General features: G+C 36.1%; 1 protein-coding gene across 1 annotated transcript; it reads left to right on the top strand.

The window, feature by feature from the left end:
• Nucleotides 1–3,722: 3,722 nt before the first annotated feature.
• On the top strand, nucleotides 3,723–10,016 carry LOC117319919 (centromere protein C-like). Its single transcript, XM_033874627.1, has 5 exons — nucleotides 3,723–3,779; nucleotides 6,070–6,201; nucleotides 6,502–6,677; nucleotides 7,164–7,254; nucleotides 9,069–10,016. Exons 2-5 carry the CDS (start codon nucleotides 6,111–6,113, stop codon nucleotides 9,140–9,142), a joined length of 432 nt encoding a protein of 143 aa, XP_033730518.1. The 5' UTR covers nucleotides 3,723–3,779; nucleotides 6,070–6,110; the 3' UTR covers nucleotides 9,143–10,016.
• The last annotated feature ends 271 nt before the right edge of the window (nucleotides 10,017–10,287 follow it).

Below are 10,287 nucleotides of genomic sequence, written 5' to 3'. Positions count from 1 at the left end.
CTGAAAAGATTTAACTATGATTCGGACAAGGTTTGGGGACATTGACGACATAAAATCCAGTTGTTTACACTGATCATGTGTGAAGATTTACAATATGTTTCTGTAAAAGGGGGGGGACTGACGACATACATCTCCATGTCGTCCACACCTATACATGTCTGTAAAGATTACACTATGATCTGTACACAGGTGGGGACATGACGACATACATCTCCATGTCGTCCACACCTATACATGTCTAAGATTTACACTATGTTTCTGTACACAGAGGGGACATGACGACATACATCTCCATGTCGTCCACACCTATACATGTCTGTAAGATTTACACTATGTTTCTGTACACAGATGGGGACATGACAACATACATCTCCATGTCGTCCACACCTATACATGTCTAAGATTTACACTATGTTTTCTGTACACAGATGGGGACATGACGACGATACATCTCCATGTCGTCCACACCTATACATGTCTGTAAGATTTACACTGATTCTGTACACAGGTGGGGACATGACCACATACATCTCCATGTCGTCCACACCTATACATGTCTGTAAGATTTACACTATGATTCTCTACACAGGTGGGGACATGACGACATACATCTCCATGTCATCCACACCTATACATGTCTGTAAGATTTACACTATGATTCTGTACACAGGTGGGGACATGACGACATACATCTCCATGTCGTCCACACCTATACATGTCTGTAAGATTTACACTGTTTCTGTACACAGATGGGGACATGACGACATACATCTCCATGTCGTCCACACCTATACATGTCTGTAAGATTTACACTATGATTCTGTACACAGATGGGGACATGACGACATACATCTCCATGTCGTCCACACCGATACATGTCTGTAAGATTTACACTGATTCTGTACACAGGTGGGGACATGACGACATACATCTCCATGTCGTCCACACCTATACATGTCTAAGATTTACACTATGTTTCTGTACACAGGTGGGGACATGACGACATACAATCTCCATGTCATCCACACCTATATATGTCTGTAAGATTTACACTATGATTCTGGTACACAGGTGGGGACATGACGACATACATCTCCATGTCGTCCACACCTATACATGTCTGTAAGATTTACACTATGATTCTGTACACAGGTGGGGACATGACGACATACATCTCCATGTCGTCCACACCTATACATGTCTGTAAGATTTACACTATGATTCTGTACACAGGTGGGGACATGACGACATACATCTCCATGTCGTCCACACCTATACATGTGTGTAAGATTTACACTATGATTCTGTACACAGGTGGGGACATGACGACATACATCTCCATGTCGTCCACACCTATACATGTCTGTAAGATTTACACTATGATTCTGTACACAGGTGGGGACATGACGACATACATCTCCACGTCGTCCACACCTATACATGGTGTAAGATTTACACTGATTCTGTACACAGGTGGGGACATGATGACATACATCTCCATGTCGTCCACACCTATACATGTCTGTAAGATTTACACTATGATTCTGTACACAGGTGGGGACATGACGACATACATCTCCATGTCGTCCACACCTATACATGTCTGTAAGATTTACACTATTTTTCTGTACACAGGTGGGGACATGACGACATACATCTCCATGTCGTCCACACCTATACATGTCTAAGATTTACACTGATTCTGTACACAGGTGGGGACATGACGACATACATCTCCATGTCGTCCACACCTATACATGTCTGTAAGATTTACACTGATTCTGTACACAGGTGGGGACATGACGACATACATCTCCATGTCGTCCACACCTATACATGTCAGTAAGATTTACACTATGATTCTGTACACAGGTGGGGACATGACGACATACATCTCCATGTCGTCCACACCTATACATGTCTGTAAGATTTACACTGATTCTGTACACAGGTGGGGACATGACGACATACATCTCCATGTCGTCCACACCTATACATGTGTGTGAGCGGACTACAACAGAGACACCAAAGCCTTTCCAGAAGCCAGAGAAATGCAAGATCAGTAAGTCAGATTTTTTTTTATATATATATTACTTTCTTCATTTGAAATTAAACATTTACATATCCACACTGCTGAAGTTATAAATTCTTAGTGGTTTCAAAATTCCATAACTTGAGTATTATCTGTACCATAGTGGCTCATGGTATAAAAAAGATGATTAGGAACTTGATAATTGATGGCCACAAGGGTTTTTTATACTCCCACTTTAATTTGAAAAGGAGGTATATAGTACCAGGTAATCACTTTGTGTGACCTCAGTAGCATGAAGTTTGTTCAAGATATCTCAGGAATCCCCTGAACTGACTTGGTTCCTATTTAGTGTACACCATATGTCCTACCACCTATCGTCCTGACTGTAATATCATGACATCAAGTCTGCACCTGAGGGCTGTTCTAGGAAAACATATACGGGACAGGGAAAGGCACTTTGAAATTAGGGAACCCACCTATAGAAGCAATTTTGACTTTAAATCTCTTTTACACCGTTGGTCCCCTAATTTTAAATTCCTTTCCCCTCCTGTCCCATAGAAGTGTTTCTGTAACAGCCCTGGTTAGATTTTGGTGGTCATCAATGGTAAATTTTTGAAGGGTTATTTAGTCATACTTGATCATATTAATTAATACAGGAAATCATACTTTTATATGACCACATGTACATGATTTACTGATGAATGGGTTGCGGGTACATCAACACAAATGTATGTATTCTACAAGTCAACACCGGAGGTTAGAATGCCAATATTCTGAAAGTGAAAGGTCAGTGCGGCATATGAATACTCTTTTACACAGGTCTTACAAGCTTAGTGTGTCTCTAATTTTATTACCAGTCAGGACAATTTACTTTTAGCTTTTTATTATTAGTATTATTATCTAATTGTTAAATTTTGTTTCTGATGTGATTTCAGTAATACCAGATCCATCGCCCCCTAACGGTCTGAGGAGGTCACACAGGACTCGGGTTCAGACTTTGGAAATGGTACAGAACGAACGAGTTGATTACCAGTACAGGAAGTCAGGTAGGATCTTTTTTACCAGGGAGGAAAAGATTTACTTGTACATCTGATTTATGTAAGGAGGAATAACGATGTCACTGGCCAGACCAGACCATGTGTGTGTGGAATTATATACCATAATAAGTAAAGAGAGTTATTTATGTGAGCCACCAGACAGATTATTATAAGTGATGGGGAGAAGGGGGTTTATCTATGTGAGTCCAAGACAGATTTCTTTAATTGATGAAGGGATGGGAGTATTGGGGTATGCCTGTGAGCCCATACTCACATTGCTTTTATTAAGTTTTTTGTTTTTAATTAGTGGTATCAACTTGATTATTTCTACTAATCACTTGTTAAAGCTACATAAATCTTGAGCAGTCAGGGCCAGATAGCCAATTAACATTAGTTCTCCTGACAAATTTGGTTAAATGTCATAGAAATGTGATTTCCCTTGTTATGTTTTCTTATTTGTGTGAGGAATAAATCGAAGATGGGCCACTTGGACTCATGATGTCTCAGCCTGTTGGTGCAGGATCTATGGGCCTCTTGTTTTTGTGTGCTTAGTGCTATTTTAAGGTAAAGTTTAAGTAAACAATAATGTGTTGCTATGGTTTACAGGAGGATTTGTTGTTGCTGGAATCATTCCATCACAAGAAGCTAAATCTTAGAAAAAGAGCAGCAGAGGAGAACAGCTTTGAAGAAAGCTAGAAGTAAACATAAAAGTATGTACTTTTTGACACATTAAGTATAGATTTTGACCAAGACTAAATCTGTATAATACACCGAAACCTGACTGTACACCACAATGGGACCGTGTCAATGTGTTGGGTATGACTTGATAAAGTCTGTGTTGACAGTGACGTATGACTGGTGAGAAAAAGGCAAAAAAAAATGCAGGTACCGTATTTCATTTTGCCCCACACGGTGAGAAAATTATTTTTGAAGCGCTAGTCCAAGGGGACGAGTGCTATAGCTGCATGAGAACCACTCGTCCCTGAACTAGAATCACTCGTCCCTCTGACTTCTAATTTTCAATTTTAAAAAACTCACACAAAACCTATGTAAATATGTTTTCAATGTTTTAATCATTGCTTCTTGTAATTATACAATTGAACTGCAGTTTTGAGAAACTTTCATAAAGAAAGAGTCTATCGTTCGCTTCGCCTCGGTTCTATGCAGTGAAACTTAAGTTTTAAATAAAGTTTTGTTATATCAGGTATTAGAATACACAATAAGAGATGTTAAAGTGTATAGAAGTGTGCCTTGCTAGTGTCAAATATTGTCATTCTCAGTGCCATTAAAAAAAATTGTAATTGAAATGGTACCAGGTCCAGATTTATTTGTATTTACCCGTATTAGTATCGTGCTTCTGGATCTCATAAACGCATCAGTATCATGTAGACACTTCTGCAGAGCAATCACAGAGAAAGGGCTAACTGCTTGATGGAACTTACTTTAAGTCTGATTTAATCCTACTTTGTTTAGAAAATTCTATAGACTTCGTAGATTAAATGCTAAAGACAATATTAATACACATGCTTTTTTTTCGCACCCTGCCCCACGTGTGTAAGATGTCCGTGTACAATAATTCTAAGTCACAGTGTGATAGAATATATTGATGTAGTGATAGAATATTGTGATGTAGTGATCTAATGTATTGATGTAGTGATAGAATGTATTGATGTAGTGATATAATGTATTGATGTAGTGATAGAATGTATTGATGAAATGATATAATGTATTGATGTAGTGATAGAATATAGTGATGTAATGATAGAATATAGTGATGAAATGATATAATGTATTGATTGAAATGATCTAATGTATTGCTGTAGTGCTAGAACTATAGTGATGTAGTGATATAATGTATTGATGTAGTGCTCTAATGTATTGAGTAGAGTATAATGTATTGATGTGTGATTTCTGAGTTAAAAGTATTGATGTAGTGATAGAATGTAGTGATGTAGTGATAGAATGTAGTGATGTAGTGATAGAATGTATTGATTTAGAGATAGAATATAGTGATGTAGTGATAGAATATAGTGATGTAGTGATAGAATGTATTGATGTAGTGATAGAATGTATTGATGTAGTGATGAGATGTATTGATGTTCAAACAAAATGAAAGAGTGATTTATGTCAGTAATTTCAATTAGATCATGTATAATTATACATATTTTAAAGCATGTTGATCAGGTAACAATCAATTGATATTACACAATAGATTTGTATTTAGTATATAGAAGTCACAGTGTGATAGAATATATTGATGTAGTGATAGAATATTGTGATGTAGTGATCTAATGTATTGATGTAGTGATCTAATGTATTGATGTAGTGATATAATGTATTGATGTAGTGATATAATGTATTGATGTAGTGATAGAATGTATTGATGAAATGATATAATGTATTGATGTAGTGATAGAATATAGTGATGTAGTTATAGAATATAGTGATGTAATGATAGAATATAGTGATGAAATGATAGAATGTTTGATGAAATGATATAATGTATGATGTAGTGATAGAATATAGTGATGTAGTGAATAATGTATTGATGTAGTGATATAATGTATTGATGTAGAGATAATGTATTGAGGTAGTGATAAAATTGTATTGATTGTAGTGATTAGAATGTAGTGTTGTAGTGATAGAATAGAATGTAGTGATGTAGTGATAGATGTATTTATTTAGGATAGAATATAGTGATGTTCGTGATAGAATATAGTGATGTAGTGATAGAATGTATTGATGTAGTGATAGAATTATTGATGTAGTGATAGAATGTATTGATGTTCAAAACAAATATGAAAGAGTAGATTTATTGTCAGAGATAATTCAATTAAGATACATGTAATAATTATACATAATTTTAAAAGCATGTTGATCAGGTAACAATCAATTGATATTACACAATAGATTTGTATTTAGTATATAGAAGTATTATGAATGAAGATAAATTGACCAACCAAAATATTAATGTGATTTGACAATGTCTTAATTATTTAGAGAGGAGAAATAATGGTGAGTCACCTCCAAGGAATCTATCCATGCATACAGAGATTCCATCAGATATGAACCTGACGGTATCGGATGAAATTCCTGTGGTCAATCCAGAAACAGATGAAGAAGTTTATGTAGGTAAGTAGGGGAGAGGAAATCCCTGTCATCAACCCTGACACAGATTAATATGTTTACTTAAATAGGGTGGGATAATTGACATCACAATTGCCTTCACTATGGCAACCAGGGTTTATTCACTGACTGGAGGTTTTAATGTATATAAGTCACCTGTCCTACCCGCCGGATTATCTCTGGGTATGGTGATGTACACTCTAAATGGTAGAGGGCAAAGATGATGTTTCAGATAGCTTCTCAGCTTTTTTTCCTGACAGACAATTGCCCGCTTATTTTTGTAAAGTCATCATGATACTTTTTCAGAGTGTTTTGCCAGTAAAGACAGTGGTGTATTTGTGGGTCCATCTGGTAAACCACCTACACCTGAAGACCCGTTTGTAATGTCTCGAACCCTAGACCAGAAGGGGTTCGGTACTGGGGTGTTACTACTACGCCCCTTGCAGGAGAAGACAATTCAGATGGTTAGCCGAGGCACTCTGGTATGTTTTCATAGTATGTAAAGATGTTCTGGTAGGTTTTGAAATCATAACCTATGACTGGTAGCTATTCTTGTAGTACCCAGTGCCCCATAGTAGTTTCCTGATCTGGGACATATGATTAGTTAGGAGTACAATTTTTTTATAGCCTGGCTCTACTCCCCAATATAGATTTATTACTGTCCTGATCATATATAGTATTGTTATTTTATGTTTTACCATTATCCTATCCTGGTCTGTCTCTGCTCAGTGTCATCACTGTGCAGCTCCCATTTCCTAGCATTACTACAGTTCATTAAAAAATTGGTAAATTACAGAGCTCACATCTTACCTGATGTGCCATCACAAATAATAGTTAAGAAAAGGGTTATTGTTGCAAAATAATACTGGTCAATTAACACATTTTGTAAATGGTACTTGTCTAGTAATTTTCTTTATAGCCTGAAGGGAGCTAAATATCTTAATGGTTCTCTCCATTTGTTATTTCAGATTTTCCTGTTAGAGCGAGGTGCCGTTACACTAACCATACACAGAGCTTCTGTTGTCATGGAGGCTGGCGACTCTGCCTTTGTTCCCAGAGGTCAGTGAAGTTACTATCATAGTAATTCAGTTTGGTCATTGCAGACGTCTTGAGGGGGGGGGGGACTAATTTTCACTTCTCCAGAAATAAGCTTACACTCCATACAGGTAATTGTAGGTTGTTTTGCTTCCTGTTGATATTTGGCAGAAACTTAATTTATCAACTTATTAACATTGCAATGTTAATATTTGTTTTGCAATGCATCAATATTTACACATGTCTGTAATATATACAGAGAGTTTCTGAGTTTCAGGACAGGCGAGACAAATACAGTGGAACTTCGTTAACTCGAACTCGGATAACTCGAATACCCCGCTTAACTCGAAGTACCTCGCCGGTCCCGGCCGAATTCTCTCTTTATCTTAGTAAAAAAAAACTCGGAAAATTCGAATTCGGATAACTCGAAAAACTCGGATAATACGAAGTAAAAATTTGGTCCCAACAAAAAAAATCCTACTTGAAATGTTCGAATAACTCGAAGTATAATTTTCGTCGATCGGTGGCAAACGCCGACATTTTTTAAGAGCTAAATTCCGTTTGTAATACTGAACATATCGGCACTACTAACCTACATGCTATTATAAGTGTTTCATAAATTCATAAAAGAAATTGTCGGTTGAATCTTATAACAACAAGTCTTGGTGATAAAAAGTACTGCTTTACTTACATCAGGTAATTTCCCCAAGGCGGTCGCCGATATCAGTGCACACGATAGTCAACAACTCATCTACCCGTTCGCTCAAGCGGAACTAATCTCTGACACACCGGTAGATCTACCCGGCTGATGTTTTTACAGGTGTAGAAATGACACAGTCACCGGCGCCTATTAAATCTTTAAACTGCTGAAACAATAGCGTAATTACTGCCGAGGTGTTCAGAGTACAACTGTAACGGTCAGTGCTGTCTATTAAATCGGATAAAACGCCAACTCAGTTACAGTAACATTTTATACGCACATGCGCAGCCCAACTTCCGGTGCTAATACACATGGAAATGGCGTGGTTATCAATAAAAAGTAAGTAGGCCGATCAAACAGTATTTTATATATGTCCAATAAAAGGTAATGGTTCTGTTACGTTTTGTATGCAATCTGTGTTAAACTTAAACGGTTATTTGTTTTGACATTAATAACTTGTTATTTTGTCGAATTCCGTTTTATCGTTTACCTTTTGCAAACATGACTTGCACATCAGATCGTTATTGAAGTGACTAAGTGAAAGAAACTTTATCGTGACTGTATATCGGCAAAATTACACCAAATTACAAGTGACATAACGAAACATTACATATATATTTACATGTATTGACCAGTCTTCACACTAAACTGATCAGCGACAGAGCGAAGTTATAATGATTATATAATGTTGACAAATATTGACCAAACTTTTCACCAAAAACGATAACTCGCTTAATTCGAACACTCGGATAACTCGAAGTTTTTTCGTGGTCCCGTCGACTTCGAGTTAACGAAGTTCCACTGTATTTGAATTTTACTCTTGTTAGTACATGATTTTCATTAATGTGCAGTATTTAAATAGGAATAGAATGTAAATCTATTGTTAAAACATGAATTATAGATTTAAACTTAATACATTCTTTATGTGTACAGTATAACAGTCCCATCACTATAAGGTCGTTATGTACCTAGTATGTTCCTGGTAAGAACATGCTACACTATATGTGGGGGGTAACATTTTAGCAAGCTGATATTAAATAGCTGAATATTGAGTGATTTTTATTTTTGTGTTTCAAAACTAGCGGCCAGATAAGCTAAAATTTGCACCTTATTTAATATTATTAATTTTGTCTTATAGGGAACACATACAGCATGAAAAATCTACGCTCAGAAGAGGCAAAATTTTCCTACACAGTTTTGAAGGAAGCGTGATAATACCATGTGGAAACCTTAAACTTTGACCATACGATACACTTTGATGACATCGTACATAAAACAGATTCCCACGTGTGTTATTCAGGCTCAAGTCCCATCATATTATTTTCTGAAAAATCTATCAGAATCAATCCCCTGTGTGAAGTATATGACATCAAAAGGTTCTGGTTTGATTAGTGTAGGAATCATTATAACTGGTTTTACAGGAGGATTGCTTGGAAGGATTTACCTGAACTTGTTTATGGTCGATGAGGCTATACATGTCAACAAAGACAGGAAGGCGACAACTCTTATACAAAAGATGATCGATAAAGATGATGGCTTAAATCCAAACTTTCAATGTTTTGTTTTCTTCTTTTTTCTTCTTTGTTACCCCTCCCCCAATTAATCATGAGTTATTGATGTTCCATTTCAAATACAAATTACCCCTTAGTACATTATTTATCTATAGAAAGATTTTTTAGTTTTTTTTTTTAGACAATAGACCAATATCTGATCATGTCTCCCTCAGCCTATTTGATTTTCCTACAATAAGCCCACTCCCTAGCTACTTAGAGTGAAATACATGATAGATATGGTATGCAAACTAAAATGATATCTGTTATAATTGAAATGTAAACTGTTTATTTATGAATATATACTTTCTGTCTTTGTGTAGTTCAGGCATTTTCTGTCCAGTTCTACCATCTGTACTGTTGAGTAGACTTACCTGAGGCCCTATATACCACACAGTAATACTAACTCAATACTGTAGTTCGACATCATTACAGTGACCTCTGGAACAGTCACTTTGTATGTTGTTGTTTATATGTATTTAATTATGGAGTTTGCTGACTTCTTACAACATAATAAATTATATAGTATCCATATTTGCATGTTTTTTTTTCTCTCATTGACTTGTTTCTGTCGTTATAGAAACAAAGAGGAAGTAAGATTAAACTAAAGAAGATCTAATATAAGATATTCTTTGAATGTTAATTGATAAAGAGGTGATATTCTGTATCAAAAAGGAGAAACAAAACCTGTTGTTGATCTTTTAAAATAAACTACATTGTATATATTCTTATGGTTGTTTTTTGTTGATGTTTTTTATTCCACACCACACAAAGTGGCTGGAGGTATAAAGTGTTACTCTTCATCAG

This window comes from Pecten maximus, unplaced genomic scaffold, assembly GCF_902652985.1.
Source record: "Pecten maximus unplaced genomic scaffold, xPecMax1.1, whole genome shotgun sequence".
In the NCBI taxonomy this organism is placed as follows: domain Eukaryota; kingdom Metazoa; phylum Mollusca; class Bivalvia; order Pectinida; family Pectinidae; genus Pecten; species Pecten maximus.
This window is presented reverse-complemented; position numbering and strand designations above follow the sequence as displayed.